Genomic DNA, 17,127 nt, shown 5'->3' on the forward strand with positions numbered 1-17,127 from the left:
TTAACTTCTAAAGAAAAAAGAACTGGGTGGGGGGAAGACAGCATAATAAAGTCATTCATGCCTGAGTCTCTGAGGTCCAATGTTCAACTCCCAGCACCACCATATGCCAAAGCTGAGCAGCGCTTTCATAAAAAGAGGAAAAAAAGAGCAGGGGTAGCTAGCATAATAGTTATGTAAAGAGACTCTCATGCCTGAGGCTTCAAAGTCCCAGGTTCAACCCCCCATACCATCATAAACCAGAACTGAGCAGTGCTCTGGTTGAAGAAGAAAAGAAAAATCATTTTAATCCAGTATGAATAATCCATTCTGCATTTGCTTTGTGCCAACAAAATCAGAGATCCTGGGAAGCAAAAAGATACCAAGAAATTCATACCACCCTCCTTCTCCTAGCAAGCAAAAATTCAGCAAGAAAAGCAATATGAGGGAGTCGGGTGGTAGCGCAGCAGGTGAAACACACATGGCGCAAAGCACAAGGACCGGGCGTGAGGATTCAGGTTCTAGCCCCCAGGCTCCCCACCTGCAGGGGAGTCGCTTCAAAGGTGGTGAAGCAGGTCTGGAGGTGTCTATCTTTCTCTCCCCCTCTGTCTTCCTCTCCTCTCTCCAATTCTCTCTGTCCTATCCAACAACGACGACATCAGTAACAACAACAATAACTATATCAACAATAAAAACAAGGGCAACAAAAAGGAAATAAATAAATATTTTTTCAAAAGAATTTAAAAAAAAAGAAAATCAATATGAACAGTTATTTGCAATTAGAAATGTAGAATATTTTTCTTCCATAATAAGTAAAGTACTTATTTTTTCTTTAAATCAATCAAGTGCTTCCCAAATCTACATGTATCATCCTAGCTCAGAGACCATGCTGTCGTCCTCCAAATTTACTACATGTGCTGCTAACATGAATACAAACACAATCTTGAACATAGTTTGTGCATGCAACGTCTTGAATTTCGAAAGAGTTACACTGGGAGAGGAAAGCAATTGAACTCACTGAGGTGCGACACGTCTCCAGTAACGATCGATTCCATTTTTAAAATACAGTACAGCAAGCCATCTTACATTTATATCCAGAGTGTGATTTGTGAAAATATTCTGCAAATAAAAAGCACTATTAGAGTATGAATGCAAGAAGTTAGAAGTATAACTTTGTATGTACCAACAATAAAATGTGCTTAGTTTATTTTAAGGTTTTATTACTACATGTTGTATTTTTATGTTCTAAATATCTATAGGCCTACATACACAGTAAGAGAGCATTTCTAGTCAGTACTTTAACTGTTTCAGCTAAATATGAAAAGTCATGATACAATTCTAATTTGGGGTGTATGTAAGTTATCTTTATTACTATTTTTTGGAGCTCCAGCTCTAGCTTTTAGTGGAGCCAGAATGAAACCTGGGACCTCCAGACGTCAGGTAACAAAGTTTGCTATGTCAATCACTGTGGTATCATCCTGATCCTGTAGGGTGTTTGGGAATGCAAAGGAAACATTAAGCACAGAGCACACCTGACTGAGTGTACATGTTATAGTGCACAATAACCCAGGTTTGAGCCCCTGATCCCCACAAGGGGAAAAGCTTTGAAACTGGTGAAGCAGTGCTGTAAGTGTCTCTCCTGCTCTCTCCTTCTCTATCTCCCCTACCCTCTCAATTTCTGGCCGTCTCTATCCAATAAATAAATATTAAAAAAAAACAAAAAACGTAAAAAGAGAGATACAACATTTTAAAAATATATACTGGGTGGCGGTAAATAGCATAATGGTTATGCAAAGAGACTCTCGTGCTGAGGCTCTGAACTCCTAGGTTCAAATCCCCTGCACCAACATAAACCAGAGCTGATAAGTGCTTTGGTAAAATAAATACATAAATAAATAAATAAATAAATAAATAAATAAATAACGATATATATATATATAAATCGCAGAAACAGACAGACCTAATTATATATCACAACATACACAGAGGCACATCTGCAGAAAAAGAAGACCCCTGTGGCCCAGGAGATGTCACAATGGACAGAGGGTCCAACTCATAACAATGAGGTCTCAAGTTCAACCCCACATCACATGTCAGAATAATACTCTCCTGTCCCAAATAAATAACCCTTGGGGCCAGGTGGTACCACACCTGGTTAAGCACACACATTACAGTGTGCAAGGACCTGGGTTCAAGTCCCTGGCCCCACCTGTAGGGGGAAAGCTTCATAAGTGGTGAAGCAGGGCTGCAGGTGTCTCTCTGTCCCTCTCCCTCTCTATCTCCTTCTCTCCATCTCAATTTCTCTGTCTCTATCCAATAATAAATAAATACAAATATTTTAAGAATAACTCTTTAAAAGAGAAAGAAGATCCATCTAATAGAGATTCAAAGATCCTAAGGAATAAAAGTACCTAAATTAATATATGCTGTGAAATAAACATCAAAGTTCCTTCCTTACCAAAACAACCCTACTTACAAAATAGCTTGAATGTGTAACCTTTTTAATAGAAACACAAAGATCACATGAATAATTTCAACTGGAAACCATTATTCAAGGCTGATTTTACTACATTGATCAAGAAATAAATATACAGGCAGTTCTTTCTTCTCACAGCAGTGGAGATGGTAAAAAAAAAAAATGAATATGCAAATTACCTCAGGAAACATGATCTCAACAGTTATGAAGAAAATTACAACTGATCTCTGAACTTTAAAACTATCAGAACATTGATCATTACAAGTAAGCATAGTGATAAAACAGTAAAATTAACGTTTACATTGTAATTCAAAATCTCACACACAACACTAAAAACTAAAGTGTTTTATTTCTTTTTTTTTTTTTTTTAATTTTTTTTTAATATTTATTTTATTTATTTATTCCCTTTTGTTGCCCTTGTTGTTTTATTGTTGTAGTTATTATTGTTGTTGTCGTTGTTGGATAGGACAGAGAGAAATGGAGAGAGGAGGGGAAGACAGAGAGGGGGAGAGAAAGATAGACACCTGCAGACCTGCTTCACCGCCTGTGAAGCGACTCCCCTGCAGGTGGGGAGCCGGGGTTCGAACCGGGATCCTTATGCTGGTCCTTGTGCTTTGCGCCACCTGCGCTTAACCCGCTGCGCTACAGCCCGACTCCCCAAGTGTTTTATTTCTTTAAGGGGGGGGAAACTTATCTGGAATAGTAGGAGCATAGGACAGGCAGAAAAATGCACCATCAACTGGGGCTGATGGACTAGCTCACTTGGGGATAGTGCAGGTTTGCAAAGTGTTCCACCCAGATTGGAGCCCTGCCCTCAGAGCACTGAAGGAAGGTTCAATGCTGTGGTTTTTCTCTCCCTGTGCTTCTCTGGATCCATCTCTATCTTTAAAATAAATAAGTGTTAACTGACTCACACTGCACTAGTTCTCAAACCAAGAACAACTCAAATTCAGCTGGACTCTTCAACACTGTGTGTGGAAACCTCAAAGCTAAAATAATGTAAATGATGCAGCCATATGTTCTTTACTGTGAGAAAGACAAAAATAAGTGTATGTCAGATGTTAAAAGCAGTAAATGACCTGGGAGGTGACACAGCAGACAAAGCGCTGGATTCTTAAGGAGGAGGTTCCCACTATCACAAGTGGCAGAGTGATGGGTGGTGCTCTAGTTCTCTGTCCACCCGCTTAATAAGTAAGTTTTAAAGAAGCATCTTTAAAAAAAAAAAAAAGAAAGAAAGAAAGAAAGAAAGAAAGAAAGAAAGAAAGAAAGAAAGAAAGAAAGGGTACGGAAAACTGGATAATAGCTATGTAAAAAGATTCATGCTTGAGGCTTCAAGGTCCCAGGTTCAATTCCAGAGATGAGCAATGCTCTGCCAAACACACATTCAAACGCACACACACACACACACACACACACAAAATGCACTTCTCAATAGTGTTTTTCAAAAAAGATTTATTTTAGCTGGAAAGTATAATGGTTCTGCAAAAAGACTGGCATGCCTGACATACCAAAGGTCTCAGGTCAATCCCCAATACCCCAAAGAAGCAGAGCTGAGCAATGCTCTGGTAAAAAGTCTATGATAGGGAAGTCGGGCGGTAGCGCAGCGCGATAAGCGCACGTGATACAAAGTGCAAGGAGCAGGGAAGGATCCCAGTTTGAGGCCCGGCTCCCTACCTGCAGGGGAGTCGCTTCACAGGCAGTGAAGCAGGTCTGCAGGTGTCTGTCTTTCTCTCCCCCTCTCTGTCTTCCCCTCCTCTCTCTATTTCTCTCTGTCCTATCCAACAACGACGACATTAATAACTATAACAATAAAACAAGGGCAACAAAAGGGAATAAAGAATTTCTTTAAAGTCTGTGATAAATTAAAAATTAAAATAAAAAAGTTTTAATCTGCTGATTACATATTAGACAGTTTTACATGAGACAGCCCGTCGAAAAAGAAGCCAGAGCCTAGTACATGTGGTGCTGGGGAACTAAACCAGGAACCTGGTACATGTAGTGCTGGGTTGAACACCTTGCAGATCTGCTAGCTTCAGAGCCTAGCCACACTCTCCACGTTGATCCATTTCTCCAGTTATCTAGCTATATTCCAGACATCAACATTAACATGTAAAAAATGGAAAATCAGTAGTATTGCCTCTGAGAAGATACTACCAACATCTTGTGCTATTTACTCACATGTCAGTGAATATTCCTTAAGCGCCCTCAAAAAGCATGCCCGGAATTAACAAATGGCAGCGGAGTCAAGCATTTGAATCATTTTTAAGAAAGGGAAGCACTCGTGCATACAGGCTTTTAGAACAATTAAAAAATAGTTCTGTCTCCAGAGGAGGACCTAGTGGGGGTTGAACTGGTATGTGGAAAACTGAGAAATGTTACGTATATACAGACCATTGTATTTTACTGTCGACTGCAAACATTAATCCCCAATAAAGAAAAAGAAAGAAAAAAAAAATGCAGTACCTCACTCTCCTAGCAAAAATAGTGAACTATACTGGAAGCACTTACCAGCAAGACCGAATAGAAACCTGGCTGTGTCTCCCACTGTTTCAACTGCTCCTCTGCTGGTTTGAGCACAGCAGTATCCTGGCTGGTGGCCTGAGTTAACACCTGAAGAACAACAGTGCTGGCACTGTTGAGATCCATAGAAACCTGCCAAGGATAAGTTACCATAGTTGAATTGACATTATATATAAAAAATTAACAGCGACATCAATGGGAGGGGAAGCTTCACTGCTCCTAATTAGTCCTACACTTCACTTGCTTACTCTATGTTTTTTAAACTCTCCTAGTTCATTCACCAATTTTTTTTTTTTGTCTCTAGTTTTATTGCTGGGGCTCAGTGCCTGCACCACAAATCCACTGCTCCCATAGGACAATTTTTTTTCCTTTTGTTGCCCTTGTTGTTTTATCATTGTTCTGGTTATCATTGTTGTTATTACTGATGTCATTGTTGTATAGGACAGAGAGAAATGGAGAGAGGAGGGGAAGACAGAGAGGGGATCCTTGCGCTTTGCACCATTACATTAATTAACACGCTGTGCTACCCGCCCGACCCCTTTTCTTTTTTAACCTGAGAACTGATCAGCTCTGACTTATGATAGCACAGGGGATTGAGCCTGGGACCCTGAAGCCTCAGGCATGAAAGTCTCTTTGCATAACCATTATACTATTTACCCCCAACTTACTGAATTTCTCTGTATTATTCATTCTTACTTGAAATTCCCAGTTTATTCACTGGGCTTTTCAGTAGGATCATTCACTCTGATTTGTAATTCCCATAATTCAAATTATATTTGCTAAAATCAATTCATTTCTGTTATTTTTCCTTTTCTCCTATGCTACCAGAACTTCAATGCTACAATTCTAATGCTGCAAGCAAACTTTATTTTTCCAGCTGTTTCTATTTATCTAGAGTCAGAAAAAGATAAAGGCACCACAACACTGCTTTACTAACTGTGAAGCTTTCCCCTTGTGTGGTGATCCATGGGTGCCAGAGGCTCAAATCTGAGTTTCAAACATGGCAAAGTCTGTGATCTACAGTGTGAACCACTTCCCAGCCCCTAAACTTACTGACCCAGAAATAGCGATAGTAGTAAATTATTGTTATGAAAGACAATCAAACAGGGGCCGGGTGGTAGCACACCTGGTTGAGCATATATGTTGCAATGCTCAAGGATGCAGGTTTGAACCCCTGGTCCCCACCTGCAGGGGGAAAGCTTTGAAAGTGGTGAAGCAGTGCTGCAGGTGTCTGTCTGTCTGTCTCTTTCCCTGTTTCCCCCTTCCTCTCGACTTCTGCCTGTCTCTATTCAATAAATAAATAAATAATACTAAAAAATTTAAAAAACAATAAAATAACTAAGTTAGGGTTAACTTGCATTGCCTAACCAAGACTGAGCATGTCTTCTATATTTTTTTAAAATATTTTTGTTGAGAAGATTAATGGTTTACATTAAATACAGTTCTTGATACATGTGTAAAATGTCTCTGTTTTCTGAAAAACACTCTCACCCCCAGCCAAATCCTCCTCCACCATCATGCATCTGGAGGGGAAAAAAGTAAAAGACAAAAAACCTGTTCCTCTCTACTCCTCCCCCCAAACCCACTGCTTTACTTTGGTGCAATACACTAAACCCAGTCCAAGTTCTACATTCTGTTTTTCCCTTCTGTTCTGTTCTTATTTCTCAACTTCTGTCTATGAGTGAGACCATCCATATTCATCCTTCTCTTCCTGACTTATCTCACTTAACATGATTCCTTCAAGCTCTACCCAAGATGAGGTGAAGAAAGTGAATTGATCATTAACAGCGGAGTAGGATTCCATTGTGTATATAAACCACAACTTGCTCAGCCACTCATCTGTTGTTGGGCATCTAAGTTGTTTCTAGGTTTTAGCTATTAACAAATTATGCTGCTGGAAGTCAGGCGGTAGAGCAGTGGGTTAAGAGCAGGTGGCCCGAAGCTCAAGGACCGGTGTAGGGATACCAGTTCGAGCCTCTGGCTCCCCACCTGCAGGGGAATCGCTTCACAGGTGGTGAAGCAGGTCTATAGGTGTCTCTCTTTCTCTCCCCCTCTTGGTCTTCCCCTCCTCTCTCCATTTCTCTGTCCTATCTGACAATGACAACATCAACAACAACAACTACAACAACAATAAAACAAGGGCAACAAAAGGGAAAATAATTTTAAAAATTTGGGAGTCGGGCGGTAACACAGTGGGTTAAGCGCAGATGGCGCAAAGCACAAGGACCGGCATAAAGATCCCGGTTCGAGCCGGATCATCGAGGCGGTGAAGCAAGTCTGCAGGTGTCTATCTTTCTCTCCCCTTCTGTCTTTCCCTCCTCTCTCTGCCCTATCCAACAACGACAACAATAATAACTACAACAACAAAACAAGGGCAACAAAAGGGAAGAAAGAAAGAAAGAAAGAAAGAAAGAAAGAAAGAAAGAAAGAAAGGAAGGAAGAGAGAAAGAAAGAAAGAAATGCTGATGAGGACATAGCGTAGGCAGAGCTGAAAATGTCCTAAAATTGACTAGTGTGATATATATGTATGACTCCACAAATATAATGCATATCACTACACTGTACACATCCAGTGAGTGAACTGTATAATCTGTACCATAGCTGAATAAAGTGATCATTTGGGGGGCCAGATGGTGGTGCACCAGGTTGCATGTTACAATGTGCAGGGACCCAGGTTCGAGCTCCCAGTCCCCACCTGCAGGAGGAAAGCCTGCGAGTGGTGAAGTAGTGCTGCAGGTCTCTCTTTATCTCTCTCCCTCTCTATCACCTTCTTGATTTCTGACTGTCTCTATCCAATAAATAAAGATAATTTTAAAAAATTTTAAATAAAATAAAGTGATGATTTTTAAGTTTGTGTAAATGTCCAATCAGCTAAACTGACTGGTAGCAAAAACAAACTAAAGAATGGAACTGACTGCCTAAGACAAATGAAATTTCTGTGAAGACCAGGGGAGGGTTCAAAGATCATCTAAACAGAAAAAGCTATCATACAAAAAGCTTTAAAAAGTGGAAAAGGGATTTTACTTTGCTGCGTTTCATCTGGAAGACTGTCTAACTGTCTGGGGAACAGTCTTCTTGCTTTTTCACTAAAAAAAAATTAAGTAAATAAATAATAAAGCTACCCGTTGGACCAACTGCTGCATTAAAAACTTCACAATGTGGCGACTGAAACATTATGAGCAGAGCACCAGGCTACTAAGAGGACAGGCACTGCTCCACTGCTTGTCTTTTTCTGAATTAATAATATACATCATCCGGGAGCTGCTGGTGGTGGCCACGGGAATAGTTATAATCCTTGTGGGCAAAGACTACGACATCATGAGTTTATTTTCTGAAGGAGCCATGACCAACATAGGCATTTTAATCGTGTGGCTAACCACACTGCAACTGACTGAGAAGTTAGGGAGAACTGGAACAGGAAGCCAGAAAGTGGGAAGGCTGGAAGCAAGAACGCTGGAAACAGGAGGCCTGGAAGCAGGTGGCCCGGAAGCAGGAAGCCAGGAAGCAGGAAGCCAGGAAGCAGGACAGAGGGGTGGAAGGCTGCACTGAGCCTGTACAGACTGACAGCTAAATTTTCAGCACCTGGATATAACTATTCACTCACCCCTGACGTCTTTGGTCAATAACATTATGTTTTTAAGTCTTTCATCCATTGCTTTTTACATGCAAATAAAATCTAGCTTCTTGTATAGAAAAAAAAAAAGTGGGTAAGGAAGTAGCTACACTGGCATAGCAGAGGACTTGCATGTCTGAGGCCCCCAGTTGAATCCCAGAGTGAGAGAGACGTAAATTCTATCTCATCTGGTATAAACAAAGCAAAAAAAAAAAAAAATTAAGTTTATAAAGGACATTTTATTCTTATGATAAACCAATATACTGCAGTAAAACAAAGCAACTTTTAATAAGAATGTAATTAATAAGACTAAGATAACAGGGGTATAATTCCATACAGTTTCCACCACCAGAGTTCCATGCCCCATCCCCTCCATTGGAAACTTCCCTATTCTTTATCCCTCTAAGAGAATGGACCAAGATTCTTTATGGGGTGAAGAAGGTGGAAGGTCTGGTATCTGTATTTGTTTCTCCACTGGACATGGACAATGACAGGTTGATCCATATCCCCAGTCTCTTTCTCTTTTTTTTTTTAATTTTTTTGTATTTATTTATTTCCTTTTGTTGCCCTTATTGTTTTATTGTTGTAGTTCTTATTGCTGTTGATCTCTTTCTTTTTTAAATATTTTTTTAATATTTACATATTCCCTTTTGTTGTCATTTTTTTATTGTTGTAGTTATTGTTGTTGTCATAGCTGTTGTTGCTGGATAGGACAGAGAGAAATGGAGAGAGGAGGGGTGTGGATGTGGTGGAAAAGGAACACTGTTACTGATGATGGTACTGAAAACTGACCCAGTTCCTGTGGGAAACACCCTGGAGTGTTTCCTAACACGTGATCCAGCAATTTCTCTTCTGAGTATCTGAGCAAAGACTAAGAGCCCCCATATCCGAAGAGTTCTATGCACATGCATGGTCACTACAGTGCTGCCAGTAACAGCCTCACTTTGGAAGTAAGCCAATCTCTAACAACAGATGAGGAGTTAAGGAGGCTGTGATATATACGCACACAATGGAATCTGAGAAGGAAGAGAAGGCGACAGATAAGGAGAGTTAACTACAGCACTGCTTCACCACTAATGAAGCTTCTCCACTGCAGGTGCAGGCCAGGGTCTTGAACTTCGTTCCTTGCACATGGTAATACACAGGTTTACTAGATGTGGCCTGTTTTTCCATTTCCTAAAATATTGCAATATGTCTTTCAACGATGTCTTATAGTTTACATTATTGAGGTCTTTTGTCTTATGACGCAGCACATCTACCTCTGGTGCTATGCCAAAGAAAATCATGCACAAGTATACACAGAGGAGACAAGGGAAAAGGGTTTCATAGTCACATTTTCTGTTTTGTTTTGTTTTGTTTTCATCAAAGAAAAAATAGCTTTTTTTAAAAAAATCATTCATAGACAGAAGTTGAAAAACACTACCAGGATTCGACTTCCGGAGGCGGAGCTACGAGCAGCAGATCGCTTTCTCTCCTCTCCTCTCCTCTCCCGGATCAACTAGGAATAACAAAGGAGACCACCCGGACCGAAACAAGAAAGGACTAGAATGACCACAGAAACCCAGTAAATCACCCGTGAGTACAAACACGAGTGGCTGGTGACAGAGAGGAGAGAGGGGCCTAAGGAGAGATTAAGTGACTGCTAACAGTTCGACAGTTTGTCAGTGGAGACACCACTTCCAGTCTGCTCCACCAACAAGGGGACAGCTGAGGGGAGGAAAGGACTCCCCAGAGACTCACCAAGTACAACTCTGAGTCTCCATTGCTACTACCCTCAGAATCTGGAGCAGCAACAGGGAGGGACACCAGAGCACAGAGATCTAACCGGGAAACTCAGGAGAAGACCTATACCTTGGTGGCATAGCTGAAGGGCTGTGAAAGTCTCTTTGCATAACCACTGGATTATCTCTGCCACACCCTGCTTTATCTCTTGGTCAGGAGTCATTGATTAAGCCAAGAAGCCTATTGATAGTTTAAAAGCCCTCAGGCTATCATAGCCTACAGGGGAAAAAAAAAAGGCTTTTACACCACTGAACTCCAACTCAGGGATTGAAAAAACTGTTAACTTATATAAAATGGTTAAAACAACAAGAAAAAATAATGGAGACTCGAACCAGGACAAGAGTCCAGCTAAAAGTCCTCCAGAGGGTGAAGCACAAAACAACGAGTTCAACATCCAAACATTAGCTAAAGAAATAATAACAGGAGTGAGTAAAGAATTTGAAAAAATTGTAATCAGAACTGCAGGAACAACAAATGAGAATATGGAAGAAAATTCTAATAATCTCATGGTTATTAGAGAGCTGAAAGCTGAAATTGCTGAGCTAAGAAGGCAACTAGCTGAACAAGCTAAAACAGTATCAGAGCAGGGCAACAAAATAGATGAACTCCAGAAAGCAGTAGAGGGCAGAGAGAATAGAATCAATGAGGCTGAAGACAGAATTAGCAAGATTGAGGATGAATTAGAGACAACTAAAAAAGAAGTAAGAGATCTCAAAAAGAGATTAAGAGATGCTGAAAACAACAACAGAGTCCTATGGGATGACTTCAAAAGAAACAATATACGCATTATTGGCTTACCAGAGGAAGAAAGAGAAGGGGAGGAAGAAAGCGTTCTCCAGGCCATAATAGCTGAAAATTTCTCTAGTCTAGACAACACCAAAGACATAAAGATTCAAGAAGCCCAGAGGGTCCCAAACAGAATTAACCCAGACCTAAAGACACCAAGACATGTCATAATTAGATTGGAAAGGAATAAGGATAAAGAAAGGATCCTCAAGGCTGCAAGAGAAAAACAAAGAGTCACCTACAAAGGAAAACCCATAAGATTAGCAGCGGACTTCTCCATACAAACACTACAGGCCAGAAGAGAATGGCAAGATATCTATCGAGTGCTCAATGAGAAAGACTTTCAGCCAAGAATACTATATCCTGCTAGACTGTCATTCAGACTAGATGGAGGCATCAAAACCTTCTCAGACAAGCAACAGTTGAAGGAAGCAACCATCACCAAGCCTGCCTTGAAAGAAGTTCTGAAAGGTTTCCTATAAACAACCAGACCACCACAAATAGAACATATATCAAAACACTCTAAAACTCTACAAGAATGGCGTTAAAATATCTTCAATCTTTGATATCAATAAATGTGAATGGCCTGAATTCACCTATTAAAAGACACAGAGTAGGAAGATGGATCAGAAAACACAACCCAACAATATGTTGTCTACAGGAAACTCACCTAACTCAACAAGACAAACACAGACTTAAAGTGAAAGGATGGAAAACTATCATTCAAGCCAATGGCCCACAAAAAAGGGCAGGAACAGCTATTCTCATATCTGACATGATAGACTTTAAAATAGATAAGATTAAAAAAGATAGGAATGGACACTACTTAATGCTTAGAGGATCAGTCAATCAAGAGGACTTAACAATTATTAATATCTATGCACCCAATGAGAAGCCATCTAAATACATCAAACTTCTACTGAAAGAGCTACAGCAATATATTAACAGTAACACAATCATAGTAGGGGACTTCAGCACCCCACTATCTCAACTTGACAGATCATCCAGGAAGAAAATCAGTAAAGACATAAGGGAGCTAAATGAAGAGATAGGTAAACTAGAACTATTGGACATTTTCAGAGTCATTCATCCCAAGAAACTGGAATACACATTTTACTCAAATCCACATGGATCATTCTCAAGGATAGACCATATGTTAGGCCACAAAGACAGCATCAGCCTATTCAAGAGCACTGAAATCATCCCAAGCATCTTCTCAGACCACAGTGGAATTAAACTAACACTTAACAATCAACAAAAGATTAGTAACACTGCCAAAATGTGGAAGCTCAACAGTACACTTCTTAACAACTTCTGGGTCAAAGAGGAAATCAAGGAAGAAATCAAAATGTTTCGAGAGTTCAATGAAAATGAAGACACAAGCTATCAAAATATTTGGGACACAGCTAAAGCAGTGCTAAGAGGGAAGTTCATAGCTATACAAGCACACATTAGGAAACAAGAAAAGGCACAAATAAACAGCCTGATTGCACATCTTAAAGACCTAGAAGAAGAACAACAAAGGAACCCTAAAGCAACCAGAAGGACAGAAATTACTAAAGTTAGGGCAGAAATAAATAACATTGAGAATAGGAAAACCATACAAAAGACCAATGAAAGTAAATGTTGGTTCTTCGAAAGAGTAAACAAAATCGACAAACCTTTAGCCAGACTCACAAAACAAAAAAGGGAGAAGACCCAAATAAATCGGATAGTAAATGAAAGAGGAGATATCACAACAGACACTGCAGAAATTCAACATATCATGCAAGGCTTCTATGAACAACTATATGCCACCAAGTTAGAGAACCTGGAAGAAATGAATGATTTCCTAGATACCTACCAACTTCCAAAACTAAGTAAAGAGGAAGTGGATAACATGAACAGGCCCATCACAGCTAATGAAATTGAAACAGTTATCAAAAATCTTCCCAAAAATAAAAGTCCTGGACCAGATGGTTTTACAAATGAATTCTACAAAACTTTCAAAGAAGAACTAATACCTCTACTTTTAAAAGTCTTCCAGAAGATTGAAGACACTGGAATACTCCCTGCCAGCTTCTATGAAGCCAACATCACCCTGATACCAAAAGCAGACAGGGACACAACCAAAAAAGAAAACTACAGACCAATATCTCTGATGAACCTAGGTGCTAAAATACTGAACAAAATTCTAGCCAACCGGATACAGCAGTATATCAAAAAGATTGTTCATCATGACCAAGTGGGGTTTATCCCAGGCATGCAAGGTTGGTTTAATATACGTAAATCAATCAATGTGATCCACCACATCAACAAAAGCAAGACCAAAAACCACATGGTCATATCAATAGATGCAGAGAAAGCCTTTGACAAAATACAACATCCCTTTATGATCAAAACACTACAAAAAATAGGAATAGATGGAAAATTCCTGAAGATAGTGGAGTCTATATATAGCAAACCTACAGCCAACATCATACTCAATGGTGAAAAACTGGAAGCATTTCCCCTCAGATCAGGTACTAGACAGGGCTGCCCACTATCACCATTACTATTCAACATAGTGTTGGAAGTTCTTGCCATAGCAATCAGGCAGGAGCAAGGAATTAAAGGAATACAGATTGGAAGAGAAGAAGTCAAACTCTCCTTATTTGCAGATGACATGATAGTATACATGGAAAAACCTAAGGAATCTAGCAAGAAGCTTTTGGAAATCATCAGGCAATACAGTAATGTGTCAGGCTATAAAATTAACATTCAAAAGTCAGTGGCATTCCTCTATGCAAACACTAAGTTAGAAGAAACTGAAATCCAGAAATCAGTTCCTTTTTCTATAGCAACAAAAACAATAAAATATCTAGGAATAAATCTAACCAAAGAAGTGAAAGACTTGTATACTGAAAATTATGAATCACTACTCAAAGAAATTGAAAAAGACACAAAGAAGTGGAAAGATATTCCATGCTCATGGGTTGGAAGAATTAACATCATCAAAATGAATATATTACCCAGAGCCATCTACAAATTTAATGCTATCCCCATCAAGATCCCAAGCACATTTTTTAGGAGAATAGAACAAATGCTACAAATGTTTATCTGGAACCAGAAAAGACCTAGAATTGCCAAAACAATCTTGAGAAAAAAGAACAGAACCGGAGGCATCACACTGCCAGATCTCAAACTATATTATAGGGCCATTGTCATCAAAACTGCTTGGTACTGGAACATGAACAGACACACTGACCAGTGGAATAGAATTGAGAGCCCAGAAATGAGGCCCCACACCTATGGACATCTAATCTTTGACAAAGGGGCCCAGACTATTACATGGGGAAAGCAGAGTCTCTTCAACAAATGGTGTTGGAAACAATGGGTTGAAACATGCAGAAGAATGAAGCTGAATCACTGTATTTCACCAAATACAAAAGTAAATTCCAAGTGGATCAAGGACTTGGATGTTAGACCAGAAACTATCAGATACTTAGAGGAAAATATTGGAAGAACTTTTTTCCGCATAAATTTTAAAGACATTTTCAATGAAACGAATCCAATTACAAGGAAGACTAAGGCAAGTATAAACCTATGGGACTACATCAAATTAAAAAGCTTCTTCACAGCAAAAGAAAACACTACCCAAATCAAGAGACCCCTCACAGAATGGGAGAAGATCTTTACATGCCATACATCAGATAAGAGTTTAATAACCAACATATATAAAGAGCTTACCAGACTCAACAACAAGACAACAAATAACCCCATCCAAAAGTGGGGGGAGGAATTGGACAGAATATTCACCACAGAAGAGATCCAAAAGGCCGAGAAACACATGAAAAAATGCTCCAAGTCTCTGATTGTCAGAGAAATGCAAATCAAGACAACAATGAGATATCACTTCACTCCTGTGAGAATGTCACACATCAGAAAAGGTAACAGCAGCAAATGCTGGAGAGGGTGTGGGGTCAAAGGAACCCTCCTGCACTGCTGGTGGGAATGTCAATTGGTCCAACCTCTGTGGAGAACAGTCTGGAGAACTCTCCGAAGGCTAGAAATGGACCTACCCTATGACCCTGCAATTCCCCTCCTGGGGATATATCCTAAGGAACCCAACACATCCATCCAAAAAGATCTGTGTACACATATGTTCTTTGCAGCACAATTTGTAATAGCCAAAACCTGGAAGCAACCCAGGTGTCCAACAACAGATGAGTGGCTGAGCAAGTTGTGGTATATATACACAATGGAATACCACTCAGCTGTAAAAAATGGTGACTTCACCGTTTTCAGCCGATCTTGGATGGACCTTGAAAAAATCATGTTGAGTGAAATAAGTCAGAAACAGAAGGATGAATATGGGATGATCTCACTCTCAGGCCGAAGTTGAAAAACAAGATTAGAAAAGAAAACACAAGTCGAACCTGAAATGGAATTGGAGTATTACACCAAAGTAAAAGACTCTGGGGTGGGTGGGTGGGTGGGGAGAATACAGGTCCATGAAAAATGATGAATGAAATAGTGGGGGTTGTATTACTAAATGGGAATCTGGGGAATGTTATGCATGTAAAAAAAAAAAAAAGAAGTAGAAACGCAAAGCAGAAATTGACTGAGTATGGAGTATGGCACCAAAGTAAGAAAGCAGAAGTATACTAGAGTTTGCAGTGAGTACCTCCCTAATACTTCCTCTCCACTTTTCCAAGCTTTGGATCCATGATTGCTCAACAATTTGTTTGGCTTTGTATGTTAACTCTCTTTTCAGTCACCAGGTTCCAGGTGTCATCAGGATGCCGGCCAGACTTCCCTGGATTGAAGACACTACCAATGTGTCCTGGAGCTCAGCTTCCCCAGAGACCCATCCTACTAGGGAAAGAGAGAGGCAGACTGGGAGTATGGACCGACCAGTCAACGCCCATGTTCAGCGAGGAAGCAATTACAGAAGCCAGACCTTCTACCTTCTGCAACCCTCAATGACCCTGGGTCCATGCTCCCAGAGGGATAGAGAATGGGAAAGCTATCGAGGGAGGGGGTGGGATATGGAGACTGGGCAGTGGGAATTGTGTGGAGTTGTACCCCTCTTACCCTATGGTTTTAAAAAAAAAAAAGAAAGAAAGAAAAACACTACCATGACACCAACCAGCTTTCCCTGGTCAGACAACCTCACCAATATGTCCTGGAGCCCACCTTCCCAGAGCCCTGCTTCACTGGGGAAAGATAGATAGAGACAGACTGGGGGTGTGGATTGAACTGCAAAAGACCATGTCCAGGAAAGAAGCAATTACAGAAGCCAGACCTTCCACCTTCTGCTCCCTATAGAGATCGTTTGTCCATACTCCTAGAGAGATAGAGAATAAGGGGGCAGGGGTAGGTAGCATAATGGTTACACAAAGAGACTCTCATGCCTGAGGCTCCAAAGTTCCAGATTCAATGCCTTGTACCACCATCAGCCAGAGCTGAGTGCTCTGGTTAAAAAAAAAAAGTAAGGAATCTTCCAATGAGGGGATGGGATATGGCATTCTGGTGGTGGGAATAGTATGGAATTGTAACCCTCTTATCCTACAGTCTTGTCAATCATTACTAAATCACTAATAACAATAATAATAATAGTTGAAAAATAAAGTACAAAGCAGAACTTGTATTGGGTTTGGTGTATTGAACCAAAGTAAAAGACGGGGGAGAGAGGGGGGTCTGTCAGTTTTCCACATAACAGTTCAACCCCCTCTAGGTCCTCCTCTACCATCATGTTCTAGGACCTTAGTGCCAGCACCAAGCCCAAGCAATAACCCTGGTGACAGACTAAAAAAAAAAAAAAAAAGTGTTAAAACCACAAGGTCCTGGGGTCAGGTGGTGGCACATCTGGTTAAGCGCACACATTACAGTGTGCAAGAATCTGGGCTCAAGCCTCTGATCCCCACCTTCAGTGGGAAAACTCCATGAGTGGTGAAGCATGGCTGCAGGAGTTTCTCTCTCTCTTTCCCTATCTCTCTCTTTCTCTTATCTC

At 40.3% G+C, this 17,127-nt stretch overlaps 1 protein-coding gene across 2 annotated transcripts in view; it reads right to left on the reverse strand.

Annotated features, from left to right (window-relative positions):
- The window catches only part of IPO11 (importin 11), a 191,280-nt gene that overhangs the window by 168,825 nt on the left and 5,328 nt on the right, over positions 1 to 17,127 (reverse strand). For both annotated transcript variants that reach the window (XM_007516917.3, XM_060191289.1), the window contains exons 2-3: positions 4,961 to 5,104; positions 995 to 1,095 (exon numbers count right to left, since the gene is read on the reverse strand). In XM_007516917.3, the coding sequence (XP_007516979.1) occupies positions 995 to 1,095; positions 4,961 to 5,098 (239 nt within the window). In that variant the 5' untranslated portion in view covers positions 5,099 to 5,104. The remainder of the gene's footprint in view (positions 1 to 994; positions 1,096 to 4,960; positions 5,105 to 17,127) is intronic.

The sequence above is a fragment of the Erinaceus europaeus genome, chromosome 5 (assembly GCF_950295315.1).
Source record: "Erinaceus europaeus chromosome 5, mEriEur2.1, whole genome shotgun sequence".
NCBI classification, from domain to species: domain Eukaryota; kingdom Metazoa; phylum Chordata; class Mammalia; order Eulipotyphla; family Erinaceidae; genus Erinaceus; species Erinaceus europaeus.